The sequence below is a fragment of the Eptesicus fuscus genome, chromosome 8, assembly GCF_027574615.1.
Source record: "Eptesicus fuscus isolate TK198812 chromosome 8, DD_ASM_mEF_20220401, whole genome shotgun sequence".
Classification (NCBI taxonomy): domain Eukaryota; kingdom Metazoa; phylum Chordata; class Mammalia; order Chiroptera; family Vespertilionidae; genus Eptesicus; species Eptesicus fuscus.
The window spans coordinates 40,528,774-40,546,269 of record NC_072480.1 but is presented as its reverse complement, the minus strand read 5'-3'; the positions used below and the strand labels follow the sequence as shown (position 1 = coordinate 40,546,269).

Sequence of the window (17,496 nt, the reverse complement as noted above, 5' to 3'; positions counted from 1 at the left end):
TTGGTAACTGTGCAAGGCAGGTGAATTAATTATAGAGTTTTTAGGTAAGAAAAATCGGCGTTTTCTTCTTTTTGCTTTCTAAACCTTAAAAGGTGCCTGAAGACTCCACATTCTCTAGGTATCGTAAGATCCTTGGTGCAAAAGTGAAGTTGTTCTGAGCGACCCACATCAGGGCAAGCATTTCTTTCCTTCCACTATCTGTTAGGAAATAAGGAACTGAATACAGAGCATCCCATTACCCTGAAGCGATTCCACTGACTTTTTTACCCACAACTTGAAAACTGTCCTCGCAATTTTCACTATCTTTATCCAAATAAATAATGTAAGAGATAACATATACGCTTTGCTTACATGTGAAATTTTCTCAGAATAATTTCTTAATCATCATAAAGTGAGGGAGTGTGCTTTCTTTTACGTCTCATTAAAAACAAACAAACAAACACAAAAAAACAGTAGAGATGTATCCTAAATCCTTGAAGGACAGACGGAAGCGCTCCGGCTCCTCTCTAAGTTGGCAGGCGGTGGCTTAGTAGGTTTTTTGGGGAAAAAAAAAACAATACGAGTCCTCGCGGACGAAATGGAATAGGAGACGTACAACCTAACGGTAGTGGAAGAGAAGGAGATGGTCTCTCCTTCCCCTATCGCCACTTCAGTGTCTCTGGCTTTTCCTCTCTGTGCCTCCCTGAGTTTCTTTCTTACCCCCCTTTCCCCATTCTCTCCCCCCCACACACACCCCCGCCCCTTCCCTCCTCCTCCTGCGCTCACACCCCCCCCCCGCCCGCCCCCCGCGCTCCTCGCGCTCGCGGAGTCTCCGCTCCGAGTTCCTGGTTGGATAATTTGGGTTAATACTAGTGAGTGAGGTTTTTGCGGCTTCAAAGGGTATTTCAAGTTTCCGGAGCTCCTCCCCTCTGCACCGTGTGACAACAACAACTCGTCCAGCCGGCAGCCTGCACTTTTCAGCTCATTTTCTCTCTGTCATTCCCCTCTCAATCTTTGATCAATGTACTTGCCGGGGAGCACCCAAGTCCTCAAACCTCCTCCTTTTCACCTTCGTCTTTAACTTTGTGCTGGAGCGGGACCCACACAACAGCAGCCGACCCTCCCCGCCCGGCCCCCCCCCTCGCCCCCCCCGCCCCCCCCCAAACCAACCCCCGATCCCAGCCCCCGGAGAGGACTCGCCTTTCGACTTGCGGGACACTTTTGTGCGTTTCTCTCCAGAGCGCCGCTCGCGCTCACCCCTCCTGCGCTCGCTCTTTCTTCCCCTCGCCTCCTTCTCTGCCTTTCCTCCGCGCTTCTCCCGGAGTTGTTGCTGCCCGCCCGCCCGCCCGCCCTAGTTCCTTCTCTCCCTTCTCCCCCTCGCCCTCCCCGGGGTGTGTGGCAACTTTCCCCCCCTCGCTTCTCCTCCTCCCGTTTCCCCTTCTATGTGACCATGGCAGTGCCGGCGGCTTTGATCCCTCCAACCCAGCTGGTCCCCCCTCAACCCCCGATCTCCACGTCTGCTTCCTCCTCCGGCACCACCACCTCCACCTCCTCGGCAACCTCGTCTCCGGCTCCGTCCATCGGGCCCCCGGCGTCCTCAGGGCCAACTCTGTTCCGGCCGGAGTCCATCGCTTCGGCGGCGGCGGCGGCGGCGGCGGCGGCCACAGTCCCCTCCACCGGCGGCGGCGGCAGCGGAGGCGGCGGCGGCGGCGGCAGCGCTGGCAACGGAGGCGGCGGAGGCGGCGGCGGCGGCGGCGGCGGCGGCGGCAGCAACTGCAACCCCAGCCTGGCGACCGCGGGCGGCGGCGGCATTAGCGCCGGCGGCTGCGGCGCCTCCAGCACCCCCATCCCCGCGAGCACCGGCAGCGGCGGCGGCTGCAGCAGCAGCAGCAGCAGTAGCAGCAGCAGCAGCAGCAGCAGCAGTAGCAGCAGCAGCAGCAGCAGCTGCGGCCCCCTCCCTGGGAAACCCGTGTACTCGACCCCGTCCCCAGTGGAAAACACCCCCCAGAATAATGAGTGCAAAATGGTGGATCTGAGGGGGGCCAAAGTGGCTTCGTTCACGGTGGAGGGCTGCGAGCTGATCTGCCTGCCCCAGGCTTTCGACCTGTTCCTGAAGCACTTGGTGGGGGGCTTGCACACGGTCTACACCAAGCTGAAGCGGCTGGAGATCACGCCGGTGGTGTGCAATGTGGAACAGGTTCGCATCCTGAGGGGACTGGGAGCCATCCAGCCCGGGGTGAACCGCTGCAAACTAATCTCCAGGAAGGACTTCGAGACCCTCTACAATGACTGCACCAACGCAAGGTAAAGGGGGGGGGGGCGGGGGAGCCTCCGCCACCCGGGGTCCCGTCCCACCCTCCTCCTCACCCTTCCCTAGCTCCTTTCCAGATGCCGCTCGCTCCGCGCGCCCGCGAGCCGCGCGCCCCGGGGAGTGCGGCCCCCCACTCCCTGTCCTCGGGGCTGACCAGCCGCTCCCGACCCTCAGAGGAGTTGCCCCCTCACCCAGCCCAGATCTCGTTTTTCCCGCCGGGTCCGCCCCTGGTCCGCCTGCCCACAGGGACTTGGCTGCTGGGGGGTACGCGGGAACCCCAAGCCTGGGGGCGGAGGGGATGGGGAGGAGGAGGACGGTGCCTTTCCAGGAGTCACAGTCCCGCCCTGGGCCGCCCCAGCGTCTGTGGTCCCCTTTGAGCGCGCTGCCCTGGTGTGCGCTCCCTCGGACCCGGGTTCCGCCGGGAGCCCAGGGACACCGGCGGGGCTAGTCTGCGGCGCCGAGTGGTGTCCCGGGGGCGCGGGGAGGTCGTGCCCCTACCAGGCAGGGTTCGGGAAGCGGGAAGACACGCTTTGGGCGAGGGGCCACTTCGAGGTCCGGAGGGGAAGGACCACAGAGGCCATGGGCCCGGGGCAATCCCGAGGGACCCGCTGCGAGTTCAGCCCCAAACCCCGAAGGGAAGCCTGCCGAGGGGAGGGGTCTGTGTGCGCGCATGTGTGCGAGTGTCCGCGTGTGAGCGTGTGCGTGTGCAAAGTAGATAACACGTTTGCCCCGGGGCAGATGCAAGGGGACCAGCAGGTTTTCTTCCGTAAGGGGAGGCGATCGGGTGCCTGTGACTCCGGGAAGCTGAACTGGAGACGTGGGGAAGGAAGAGCACAGCTCTCACGCTCTCCCTCGCTCGCTCTTTCTTTCTCAACAAACTGCCCTTTCTTTGCTTTCTTTTTTCTTTTCTTTTCTCTTTTCTTTTCTCTTTTCTTTTCTTTTCTTTTCTTTTCTTTTCTTTTCTTTTCTTTTCTTTTCTTTTCTTTTCTTTTCTTTTCTTTTCGTTCTTTTTCTCCTCCTCTTCTCTTCTCTTCTCCTCCTCTTCTTTCTCTTCTCTTCTCTTCTCTTCTCTTCTCTTCTCTTCTCTTCTCTTCTCTTCTCTTCTCTTCTCTTCTCTTCTCTTCTCTTCTCTTCTCTCTTCTCTCTTCTTCTCTCTCTTAAATTTAAGGTTAGTAGCTCGCGAATGAGCAGGTGCAGGCTTTGCGCTGGCATGCTCTTTGGGTCTCTGTACTGGAGCCTGAGTGGTGGCTTCCCCATCCCAGCAAAGCGCGCGAATCCCGGAGGCCAGAGGACCGGGAGCCGGGCCAGACCAGTTTTATGCTAATGAACGCTCCCTGGGGGAGGATCTACCAAGAGGGGGCGGGAGTGGGGTAACTTGTCAAGTTTCGGGGTAGAAATGGTCATTTCACCCGCTTTCACGGTTCTCTTTGTCCCCACGGTTCGCTGCCGAGCGGAAAGTTCAGTTGTCAGGAGAAAGCGAGTAGGGAAAGTTGGAGACCAGAAGCGGGAGCGTGAGAACTCCGCGCAGAGTCTGCGCGCAGACTTCCAAATCCTCCCAGTCAGTTTCAGGACCGGGAGAAGGAACGGAGCTTTACTCTTTTAGGGTGTATGGCCCTGGTAGGACCAGGGACACTGAGGTGGGAAGGAAAGAGGGGTAGGACGCGATCAGCACGAAACCGAGGTGGACAAGCTCTTTAACTCTTTCTTTCTTGATAGAAGACTCCTGGCTAGTGGCCCCCGAAGGCTATAAGACGGAAAAGACCAACTCCGACTCAACCAACGTCCCATCCTAACCTAGCCAGAAACTTTTCGAGTTTACTTACCATTATTTGCGTGGGGGGAAATGGATGTGCGTCCGTGTTTCGAACCTTTATTTCAACTATTCTGGGGCGAATGCTCAGAGCGCGCGCGCGTGTTTACGTGCGCGTGTCCCAGAGTATGGACAGGTGGCAGTCAAGATTGAGGGGGGATCTTGATTCACTACACGTCATTTACGGAGATAATTGGAGTCCTTGGACGTACAGAAGATAACACATTTGCCAAAGATCCTTTGTTAGGACTATTAGAATCAGGGCAGAAAATTGTTCCGGAGTTGTTATAAAGAATGCTAGCTGAAATTTGAAGCCAGTTAAGATATGATTGTTTATGAAATTGTCTATTCTATCCAGTAAACTGTGAAGCGCTACTGTTTTTCTCTTCAGTAATCAAATCACCGTGCTCTGGAATCCTCTTTGTGTGTTTCTTACAGCATGCACTGTACTAGATAATTAATGGCCATTTCACAAAACACAAAAAAAAATTGCTAGAGAAAACTTCCTTCAATGACTGCAGTGTTATAATCAATGTAAAGCAGGTAGTGTTACACCTCTTACAGTTGTTCCCTTGTCGTTGTGTGTGTGTGTTTCTGAAATTTTTGCTTCGACTTTGAAATTGAAGTCCTCTCCATATGAATGGGGAATATTCTTAACGTTATTGGCAACATTTCTTAGTGTTTTTCTTTTTCTTTTTCTTTTTTTCCCCCTGAGGTTAAAAATTGCTCCCTGGACTTTTAGAGCCAAGATAAGTTAACTCCAGTAGAACTGTTTATCCCTTCAAAAATATATTATCAATACTCTAAATATATTTCAATCACCTGGTCTTTCAATTCAATATGTTACTCTAACACTCTACTTCAGGTTATTTTTAAATTATACATGGTAAGTTTGTTGAGTTACTATTGCATTTTGATCTTTTATCAACTACAAGAGTTGCTGAAACCCGTTAACCTTCGAAGATGTGTAATTGCAGATATCTACCTAGGTTTTCCTAACTCTGCCAATGACTAAGAAAAAAAAAAACTTATCATTTAACTCTCTTTCACCAAAATATACTCTTTATAGTGTAATGCATTATTATTTTACATGATAATTACAAGTGCTATTGTCTTATTTCTTAACTTTAAGAGTAATACCTAAAATATTTGGCATCTTGAATTTTAAAAACTAAAATTACTTGTTTTCATTCAAGTCTTTGCCTTTGCTATTAAGATCTTTTTTCATTCACTCAGATATACTGTATTGATTTCTTTCATTCTGGTTTCTTTCTCCTCTGGCTACTTAAGAAACTACCTAAAGGAATAATTTATGCAGAGGATAAGAGAAATTGTGCAAAACGTCCAACTCTATAAAAACAGTATATGCATAGTATGTAAAAAACATGAAATCTTAGCACTTTCAGCTTTTTATAGAACATTATCTAATTATGTGTCTTGATAGCATTCAGATACCAGGGAATCTGAGGAACCAAAATTATGTTAAAGAAAAGAAAGGTTCAAAAACTTATTCAAAGTGGCTCAGTAAGTTAGTAACAAACCTTAGGATGGGTTTAATTTGCTTGGGGCTATTGCATCAGTATGCTGTCTCTGAAAACTAGAATAAATGTTGGAGCCTTCTGTCATTACCACAAGGAGATGAAACAGAGACTATCACCTGCTTGATAGTAAAGCCAGAAGTAAGGGTCTCAAAACATGAAAGAAAATAGAAGGGAATATATTTAAAAGTTGTCAAAGGACTAAGTCTGACCTTGATCAGCTTCCTTCAATTATTATTTTTAAACTAAACACTAGTTGCATGAACTTGACTGTTGCAACAGAGGTCACTTAATTAACTGGGAAGCATTAAACAACAGCAAAAAAAGAAATTATGTACATGGTCAAGTCTCTGTAGGAGTCAGTCTCTTATTTATAGTTTTGGTTTAGGATGCAATTTTTCTGTGACTTCAGGTAATCAGAAGTGAATCTTCTTTATTTTATCTAAAATAGTTATTTTATTTTATTTTTTTAGTATCGCCAGAAGATGATTTTGTCTCAAGATCTTTCAAACCAGATTGCGATTCTGGTACTATGTAGTCCTAGGTTTGCAGAGTTTTAAACTTGAACAGAGATCCCAGTTAGTTTTATCAGACATTTTATATGCATATAATATATATCCACAAACAGTATTCTTTTGTCTTAAAAGTTAATACCATTCATAGACTGCAAATCCAAAGACTTTGCAAGTCTTTTTTAGTTAAGTAGTAATATATGGATGCAATTTTAATGTAAGAAGTATAAAATACTTTCTAATTCTTGGCTCTATTTTTTTAATCAGTAGTTTTAATAAAGATGGCAGATGGAACCAGTCTATATTTAACACTTATGCCGTTGCGTACTTTTCAATGCCATGCACTTATAAACTTATGCATTCACATAGAAAGTTTCAACACAAATACAGATTTACTTCTAACAGATAATTATATTACTTGGCACAGATAAATTTAAAAATTACTTCAAATGAAGAGAGACTGTGCTTTTGAAGTTTTTGTATTACAGTTGATTAATGGCTCCTATAAAGCCTAATGTTTCTTTTTATAACATTTCAAAAAGAAAATGGCATAATTAGAAGACTAAGGCCTAAACATAAAAGTTTGTTTGGTTCCACCACTTATTTCTGTATACATAAAAATGTTAGTAAATTATAATTTAATAACTAATATATATAAATAAAATCTAAGAATATTATAATTTAGGATTTACATTGTTCAGTCAAATTATATTACAAAATACAAATTCTTGAGTTATTTGGATAATGTCTTTCAAAACTGTTGTTTTTCTTGGAGTTAATGTCCAGTAATATTATAGTTATTATTATGAAAAGTGAACATAGAAGATGGTTTACTTTTGAACTGCACAGATTATTAGTTAATGTTCTGAGACACACTGTAATTTGCACATATGGTATTTTATTTTGTGAAGCTTCAAATACTTTTGTAGAATAAACTATATGACAAGCTTTTATAAAGAATTCCACTACATATTTTTTTTTGTATTTGCATTTAATACACAATTTTAACTCTTCATTTTTTAGTCCAAATCTGCTGTTATTTTTTGTTTAATGTACTACACTTCACAGAAGTTGCATATAAACTATTGAGGCCAACATTAGCCACTCTCTTTTTGCCTCACTACCTCCCCAACCTCCTGAGATGTGACATCCAATATTGATTAAACTCTTGGCTGGATTTGAGCATATGTCACTCTTCTTTTTGCTGATTTACCATGTATGATTCACCCGCATACGAAAACATAATATATTTTATTATTTTTCATTTGATGTTTTGTTTTCAAAATGTAAGTAGCATTTGTAAATTAGCTTAGTGTGGAACTAAGTAGTTGCTATTTTAGTAAGACTTCGTGTTTTAACTATCAAGTAGTATTATTTTATCTTTTCAAGTTATTCTAATAAATTGTTTCAGAGTTGCCTTTGTTAATCAAATGAAATAATTTAAGTTGCATTGTATTAGAAACATAGGACACAGGTATAACAAAATATAGTAAGAAATGAAACTCTCACAGGTTGTAAACTGTTGCTTTGAATCTTTGCCTGAAGAAATTCATTTGAAGTGTGCTTTCTAAATAGGTACAGGTAAGTCCAATAGATTTCACTAAACATTTTGATTTTAAGGCGTTTGTTAGTTGGTTCTCTAAAAAAGTTAAATGTTGCCTGGATTTTATCTCTCAAGGACTTCATTTTTAGATTGTTCACACAAACAAGTTATATCAAGTTATGTACCTTTGAATGACAAGAAATGTAAAAAATTGACATTAAGTTTTAGGTATTTAAGATAAAATTTATTATTTTATGTGTGAACTGTTACAAGAATAGAATGACCTTAGCAAGTGCCAGATGTGCCATTCTCTTAACTACTGAGTTACTGCATTGTGATTGGTTAGTTTCATATATATATATATATATATATATATATATATATATATATATACATATATATATATATATACATATATACATTAATACATACATATACATCCTTGTCTAAATGCTGCAGCATAAAAATTTTAGCTGACAATACATTACAAGTATATTTATATTTTAGGCTTTCAGTGCATTAAGAGCCTCTTTTCTATTATATTTGTTATGGTCAATAATTTATTTTTAATAAAGAAAGCCCCGCATTAAAAACCCACCTCTGGAGTTCAGATAAGTGTAATATCAAAGGCTTTGATTTGCATAGATACATCTCAAGAATATCAGAGGCTCCGTGAGCCTAACTTGTGCTCAAATTCCAGTCAAAAGTGGGTTTTGATACATAGCTGCCTTTTAAAATAACTTTTAATGGCTGCTATTTGCTTTTTAGTATATGTCACAGTAGAGAAAACACTTTTATTAGAATAGTGCAGTTAGTTTACCAAATCATTTCTTTGTCAAACAGGAACATGAAGGATAGTATATCTATATTTGGCCTAATAACCAGTTATTATTAGATTAATTGTGGGTCACTTCATGTTGATGCACCTGTTTACTTTGAGAGGTTTTGAGACTTTTAAGACTGTATCTACTATTTCTTGTTCATGATTCAGTTTATATTTAAAGGTGCAAATGACTGTGAACGGACTTTTTTCTCTGGTATAAATTAGTCAATTAGGCAATCAATGAAAGCTCATTACCCACCCCCACCCCCAATTAATGATGGAACTAAAATTAGTGGAATAAAATAGCAGATAAATGTCATATAACATATACTATGATCACATATAGAAAATGACCCATATCACCACTTAATCCACATTCAGGAAGCTTAAACCAAGTGCATTTTATATTTCTTGTGTATTCTGATTTGGATTTATAAGATAAGAGGATTCTAATTCATCCATTAAAAAATTCGTACATAGATTTTTCTAAGTTGGATATTGAAATGGCCAAGGATTGAATTTTGTTAAAGGTGTGGCACTGTTGCTTTTCTGAGTCAAATTAGGTTGGATTTGATCCAGGATATCAAGCTGGGATTCTTTTGCACATTTTAATGTACGTGACTTGAGTGAAAGTTGTCAAAGATAACTTACTAAACTGGAAAACTCACTATCTCATTATTTAAATGCTCTTATATTTTGTTCTTATAAGTTTATTGAAATGTCAAAAACAATGCAACACAGCAACACACTGAATAGCCCATTGTTTTTTAAAAAAAGTTTTAGAGAGAAATAATTAAAAAACAAAAAGAGCTTAACTGAAGCATATAAAACATATTATTAAATAAGATTAACACAATATCTGGGATGCATTGAGTATGTAATGGGGGAAGTCAAAATTAATTACTGTGATTTGAAGAATATAAATTTAATTTAACTATAAGCAGACATATAATAATCTTGCAGTGGATTTTGAAGGTTGTATACATGTTTGACACAAAATTGGATATGCTTTTGAAGCATGATTTTTACAAAGCAATATTGAAATAGGCAACAAAATAGATTAGATAGTTTGGATTAATAACATTGAAGAATTGAGGAATGTTTTCCTTTCCTTAAAATAAATGAAGAGGTAAAAAGAATATTAAAAAGTGACAGTGTAACATCTTTAAATTTGTATGGTATCAAATGTTTCTAAATAATCAGACTATCCTTTCAGTCACAACAGGAAAATAGGACTTTTCTTCAAGGGTAAGCAAAATATATCAGAAAATAAAGAGTACTAGCTGGAAATAAATTATTTTATGGAAACATTTAGTAGCACTTATAGTAAATACCTGCTCATTCAGTTTAAGGAATACTGGTTATTTCTTAAGTAAAGGTAATAAAAAATCTCTAAAATATGCTAATTAACAAATGGTTTATTATATTTGTTAGTACATACCAAACAGGTGAATTAAGTTGTTAAAATCTTAAACTGATTATGTTGTGGAATTTTATTAATAGCAACAGTGAATTGCTGCTTGTTCATAGCTTATATCTCAGAGACATTTTGTTTAGTTATGAACCAAGCAAATCTCTGAAGCTATAACAAATATTTGAACCTATGACGACTCTGCTGAAATATATTGATATATTCAATAGCATTAATTCTTATTTTATATTTAAAATATAGTTTTTCTTTAACTTAATTCTTGGAAATGATACTTATTTCTTTAGTTAGTCAGTTTTTAGTTTAATAGTGCCCTTTGGAGTTGAACTTTAATAACTTGGAGCACTTTTAATTGTCACACATTTTATACTAGGATGGGTGTTCTTGCGTGTGCACCAAGTGTAAAATATCAGTATTTTAGAGATTTTTGTGATGGCTATTTTTGTTTATATTGATCTTAGTCCATTTGTACTCTATGTATATAAGCTTAAATAATTATATCTTTGTTAGAAAAGCCTCTATATATGTATATATGTATTTGTATACACACACTCACACACACAGACACACACATATTCTCACACTCACAGAGGCTTATAGGACTTAGGGCTAGCTGTGGGAAAATAACTTACCAATAAAATTGGCTTTAATTTTGCTTTCTGTAATTCATTGAAATATAAAATAACATGGAAATCAGATTCTATTTGACTGATTGACAATGTAAAATATATTTCAAATTAATTTTATGGTCAAAGAAGTCACTTATACTTAAATATTTTAAAATATAATTATAATATGCAGTGTTACAAGGTTAATAGGACAGTGACTTAAAACTTTTAGAAATTTTCCTAGACCTTTATTTTTATGATAACTAACATGTACTTTCAATTCTTTATGAAAAATACTTATATCTGAAACGCATTTTATTTGTGTGAAATAGATGTTAAACTATCAGGTACTATAAGCTGTACATTATTGAATGACATTTAATGTGCTAGATGTCATTGCTCCATTTCTTTTAGTGGTTTATTTCATTGCTGCTTGCACTTTAGAGCAAGCATATGGTTTAAAATCAGTGGATAAATGATAGGAAAACAATTTCATAACCTAAAAAAAAAATGATTGCTCTTCTAAAAGCTTCGCCATCAATGAGATGAGCTAGGAATGAGGTCAATGGGTTAATCTGCAGGTCTACATAAGGAGATGTGTATTACCACTTCTTGTAGTGGACTGTAATTGTCTTTGAAAACACCTGGTAGAGGTCCGGTTAAATTGAAATCAATTACTTTCTCAATCATTTCATGGCATTTGTCAAGTCATTACATCATTGGTAAAAGTGCAGGCATGTGTGCATTTTTTTTTCCAAAGTAGAAAGAAGCTTATGAAACAGTAATTACTGAAAAGTTTCAAAGCTCATTTAAAGCATGTGGAATAAAAAACACTATATAAACTTAATGTAAAACATATTTGGTAGGAAGTTCGTCTTTGCATTTATATATCTAGTAAAAGCAAGCATATTTCACATTACTTTTTGCATCAACCGCTATGCACATATTTTAAAAAGAAAAAATATAACTAAAAATGGTTTCAAACTATATTATGACTTGTGAGCTCTGACACCTTTATTCTTACTCTCTAAGAACTCTCTGACAAGTGCACATTATAATCAAAGATGAATATATGTCTGCTGTTCACTGATTTTTTTCTTCACACCATTGACAGTCCATGCAGATTTGAACTTGTAGCCAGGAAGAGTGCTTCCATGCTTCAAATTGCCAAAAGACCCCCAGGGATAGAAACTTGACCTGCTTTTATGAAACCATAGAATTACATTTATACAAGTTACCCCTTGGGAAAGGAATGAACTGATCCCAATTCAAACGTTAATATTGGAACCTTCTGGGTCAAATTTGATTTTTCTTTCTGTTAACACCTGTTTGGCTACCAAATTTTGCAAGTAGATATTCTTAAGAAGGTTAGAAAATATTATTCATGAATGACATTTTATGGTTAAACCAAAGTGCCATCAAAATTTTGTAGCTCTTCAGGTTTTTAGATGTCATTAAGATGTCACTTTTTTTTTTTTAAACAAAATGCCCCACCTTTTAAATTTACATCCTAGAGGAAAGAAGTTTAAACATAAATTTGTGTAATGCACATGAAAACATTGACTTTGTACTTTTAAAAATTAAGTTCTCTCCCCTGAAAAATCAGCCCAAATGTGGGAAGAAACCTTTTTTTTTTTTTTTTTGAGGTATTGTTCCTGTGATAACATTTCAGAATAATGATTTTTATGTGAACATATTTAATTTTTATTTTCTTTCAACATTTTAAATGGTTATATTTCTCATTTTATTTTTAGTTAGACCACCTGAAAGGGTTTTAGAATGTTCCCTTTTTGCCGCTAATAGTAACAAATGAAGGTGGTCATTGATAAATTGGATACATAAAAGCCATTTTTATTTTAGTTAGATTCACTTTAGTTATGTGAACTGGCCTAAGTTGGAAAAGTGAAGTTAATCACATCTTCACAATAAAGAGGAATTTATGTATGTAATAGTGTGGTTAATTTCTGGAATGTCAAAATGCCATATCATATTTATACATGAGTGAATAACTAATATAAATGGGTAGGGTTATAATATCTTTTTGTTTACAACTGAAGGTATTAAAAGACCACCATTAAATTACAGAACCTACTTTTCCATATAGAATGACTTGCTTTCAATCTTATATATACAAAAACACTTCACAAAGGATAAAGCAACAGTCATGCATATATACCCCCAATCAAATATATGCTGTTAAAATTAGGATGGTTAGCCTGGTCGGCGTGGATCAGTGGTTGAGCATTGACCTATGAAACAGAAAGTCACGGTTCAATTCCCAGTCAGGGCACATGCCCAGTTTGTGGGCTTCATCCCCAGTAGGGGTCATGCAGGAGGCAACCAATCAATGATTCTCTCTCATCAATGATGTTTCTATGTCTCACTTCCTCTCTGAAATCAATAAAAATACATTTCAAAAAATTATGGTTAAATAATTCCTTACTTGAATTTTGGAATCAAGGTTAGCAACTTCTTTTCCCAATTTAAAATTAGAAAGAATTTCAAAGACCTTTCACTTCATTTTTCACTTAACATGGATGAAACCATTTGGATAATTGGTTATTTCCCTAGGAGAAACAAACATAAAGATTCCTAATAAAATGGTTATAATAAATCAATTATTGGAGTAGAAAAAAAGCATTGACATTTTCTACCTTGCTTTGACACTTATTATTTAAATGAAGTTCAACATTAAATAATTTGGATGTGTCCTACAATCACTTTGATGCCATATTTATAAAATACCAATATTTGTTTAAGTATTTCACTTACTTTGAAAGTTTGCCTCAACTCATTTCATGGTGATCTAAATGGCTATTGCTCTTCATTTCCTCTGACTGTGATGGAGGAAGGAAAAGAGTTAGGTCACATGACTCAACCACATAATGCTGTTCTTAAAAAGACTCTAGTGCAGGAAAGGCAACCTATTTTGACTTTTGTGATGGTGATAACATGAAGTTTCTGTGACCTCTTTTGTCTTCTGGTGGCACTTTGCAGCTCTATTTCTAATAATGATTGATGGTATACCACATGAACTGAAGAAAAAAAAATCACCTTAAAACATCTTGCTGTAAAATGCATGATAGGAGAAATAGAACTTTTATATTTTAGATACTTTTTTATAAGTAGAATAATCCTTAACAGTGCACAGAATTCTACATTTAACAAAGGAAGCCTTCAGACACTAAATTAAATTTCATCTTCTTAAATATCTTTATCATCTAAGTTATCCTCATAATAATCCTCTTTTTGTTTTGTAGCAAGTCTAGTGAAATGGTGCATGAGATAGAAACACTTCATTATGAGGTTTACCTGTAAACATTGAGCCAAAAGAGACCAAACTAGATTTGTGAGCTGTTGATATTAAATGAATCTCCCAAATTCAACAGTGTGAAAATATAATTTATTTTTCTTAAAGTATTTTATTTCAGGTTCAGGAAATAAAATGAAAATGGAGAAAATAGCTTTACTCTTTCTTTTGGGGTGTGGGTTAAATAAGGGCCCATGACAGGGATGCTGTTTGTTTTTCACAAAAGTTGTTTGTGATTTCAGGTACTCTTGGGAAATCTCTTGATCAGATTCACATCTGTTCCTGTCAAAGTGGGTGCTAAGATACCGGTCACCCAGCAACCATGTCCAAGAGGGAATTGGGCCGATAATAACTTCAAAAAGGAATGACAGATGCTAGATTAGGATGAAAGACAAAACGCATGAAAAATGAGCTTGTTAGAGTAAAAAAATTGTTCAAGCACCTTTATGCAAATTAAATGAATATTGAATATTTGCATGCAGCAATTTCTACTTTTCATTTGATTGAAAAGAATAGAATAGTGCATTGAAACTCACAGATAGGACTACTATCTTTTGTACTAACCAACATACAAAGCCAAATCTCATTTTTAAAAAATCAGATTAGCCACCTGGGTTCTTATATCTCTGCTAAGTATGTTAACAATGTTTTTCTTAGAACAGTGGTACTCTTTGGGACAACTTGTCTTATCTAATTTTTTCATAAAGAGTCTAGTGTGAACTAAGATTATTTTAGATGAATATGAATCCATTTCTTGAGAAAGCATTTTAAAAGTAACCTTATCCTATTGTCCTTGAAATTGGTTAATGTACATTAATAAAAGATCACTCAGGATGAGTTCACACCAACGGCACAGGCTCCTCATTGCCTGGTTAAATAACAATGCATTAAAGTAAGGCAGGGGGGCATATCCGAAATGAAAAGTAGACAGAAAGATCTCTTCAAAATTTAAGATGCTTTTGGATACACTGCTAGTTTTTCTATTGACTAGTTCACATACTAATCAGGATGTAGAAGGGCCTGATAAAATGTAGTGATTGAGAGAGGTTTCTGAGTCTTGGTTTAGCAATGTCTAATGTGGTCACGTAGAGAAATTGATTTTCCTCAGAAATTAATTAATTTTTCATATCGCCCTAAGCTGCAGTTAAAAAGAGTGCATACTTGTCTGTTTTCTTCCAGAAATATTGCCTAATCATATTAATACCATTGCCCCAAGGATGAAAAGATAATTGTACAAATGCATTTGGAAATATGTATCACTGAGTATTTATGATTAAATTATGCAAATGACCCAGCTCTCATCCTTTCCAGACCCAGATTGTCTAATTAGGATTGATATGCTGAATGGATGTTCCAGAATTTGAATACAAGCATGTCCAAAGAGCAGAAAATTGGAAATGACAAGGCTGCAACCCAAAGAAAAGTGTCTTTCCTTTCTAGACTTTGTTAATGTGCTGTTAGCAGTTGAGGGTTTTTCCCTCCCTTTGGCTGTTTTGTGACTCATATGTCCTTATTAGAAACAAGTATGCAAAATGAATTGAACTTTAGCAAATAGCATTTCATTTCTATTTGGTGCTTATTTAGAAATAATAATCCCCTGGGCATTCAAAAGAACATCACTATTAAGTTGCTTCAAACAATGTAAACTTACCCTTAATTGACTTAAAAAAAAAACTTCCTCAGAGTTAGTATTATAGCTTTATTTCAAAGCTAGCTCTCCAAACTTAATGCTATAGCAATGCAGTATTTTAAAAAGAATATGCTTCTTAAATCTGCAGTGCATTCATTTATTCATTCATTCATTTACTTAAATGCCTACCTCCTTATATTTGGAGAAAACTGTTTAAGCAACAATTTTCATTAGGAAAAAAAAAAAAAAAAGCAGCACTTTAAATGTAACAATGTTTGAGCTTTAGGTCCTCAGCAGGCTTTCTCCCTCACTGATTACACTCATTCATCTTAGATGGAGGGGTGGTGGTGAGGAGCTAGGAAGGGACTGAACTGTCAGGACTCCAGCCTTTGTTAAGCAGCGGGTAGTCACTGCCTCTGAACTCCCTGGCTCCTGCTTTCCATCTGCAGGATGATGGATTGCTATGTTTAATACATTTCAGCTTTTGTCTGTCATAGTGCGGACAGACAGTACTATCAGTGATTTCAACAGTGATTAGGGAACCATTTCAAACCACTCCTATTGGCCAGACAGCTTCCAGGAATGTCTGGTGAAACACACTCATTGGCACTCCGGCCATGTAAATGTGTAGCTTAACTACACATTGTACACTCACTGTTTAAACCAATGCAGAAGCCCACTGAGAGTTTTGCTAGACTACATATTCATTTTAGGACAAAATTACGCGAGACAACATTCTAAGAACATTTTGGGTCTCAGACTAAAATATGCATCCCTAGTGGTCCCAAGTGAAGATCAATGTGTATTCTTTGAAGAGTAACAGCATGTGCTTACTGGGAGGGTTGTATTCCACGGATTATGATGTAAGTTGTTGCTATACTCTTCAACACCGAAGAGTATCTTCATCTAGCGACACTGGGAGGCTAGAATGTGAGGACTATGTTAAAGCAATAAGACATGACAGGGCATGTGCCATGCTGGGATTTGCTGAGCGGTGGGGGCTTTGTGGCTCACAGATCCAAAGAGTGAATGATTTCAACAATCAGAAAACCACTATCTACCAGCTCAATATTTTCCCTGGAGTGTCTCATCCTATTTATAAAACTGGTGCAAAGGAAATACCATTAACTAAAAGGAAAGATTCTTTTAAGCCATTAGTAACATAAGCAAAGTTTTATTTGGAAAATTAGATTTACATGTAAGTAAACTGAATTTTACTAATAGCTATTATATTGCACCAAATGTAATGTAAGTTATAACTTAAATTTTAAAATGTACTATAAACATGGAGTTTTCACTTTCTTAACAGGCAATTATCAAAATACTAATTTAGCCAAAGTTTTGAGGCAAAAATATAAGTCAGAAGAAGCTACTTGCATTAATAGGAAAGACTAAATACAAAGTTTAGTAAACAGCAAAGATCTGACAAGAATAATAACTCTAGATCCCAGATTTTATTTTTCCTTGTTGATATGGTTCTTACACTGCAAAATTTTCAGCTAAGATCTTTTCAGTAAAGGTTCATTGTTTTAAATATGTTACTACAAATATACAAACACACACATCACAGCACAAATATACAAGCAAACACACATTGTATTTCTTTTGAACCAGTTCAGTAGTTAAACCTGTTGGCGGTTTGACACTGCTGATTTAGTAATAAGGACAGGTGGTGCTATGCCTCCTGGGAGAGTTATAAAAACATTCATATATTTTGCAGATTATCTTGTTCTTTGTTATATTTTAAGGCTTGTCTTACTGAAACAGTGCTCAGCTTAAAAATTGTGTATTCATTCAGCATATGGTAAAGGAATCATTTTTCAGAGTAAATCAAAGGTACAGCTCGCAGTATACTTCTGAACAGAAATTACATAACTGGGCTTAATTAATCTGGACTTTTAATCAAAGCTATTCATAATTTATATAGCACATGTAGGGTGAAATAATGCACTACCCCTCAACATTTTTGTACACATAATCATTCTAATGTGTGCTTGTCAAAT

General features: G+C 38.0%; 1 protein-coding gene across 1 annotated transcript in view; it reads left to right on the top strand.

Annotated features, from left to right (window-relative positions):
• Positions 1-1,429: 1,429 nt before the first annotated feature.
• Positions 1,430-17,496, top strand: part of DACH1 (dachshund family transcription factor 1) — a 432,819-nt gene continuing 416,752 nt past the window's right edge. Inside the window, exon 1 of the mRNA XM_008144064.3 lies at positions 1,430-2,283. Coding sequence (XP_008142286.2) covers positions 1,430-2,283 — 854 coding nt within the window. The remainder of the gene's footprint in view (positions 2,284-17,496) is intronic.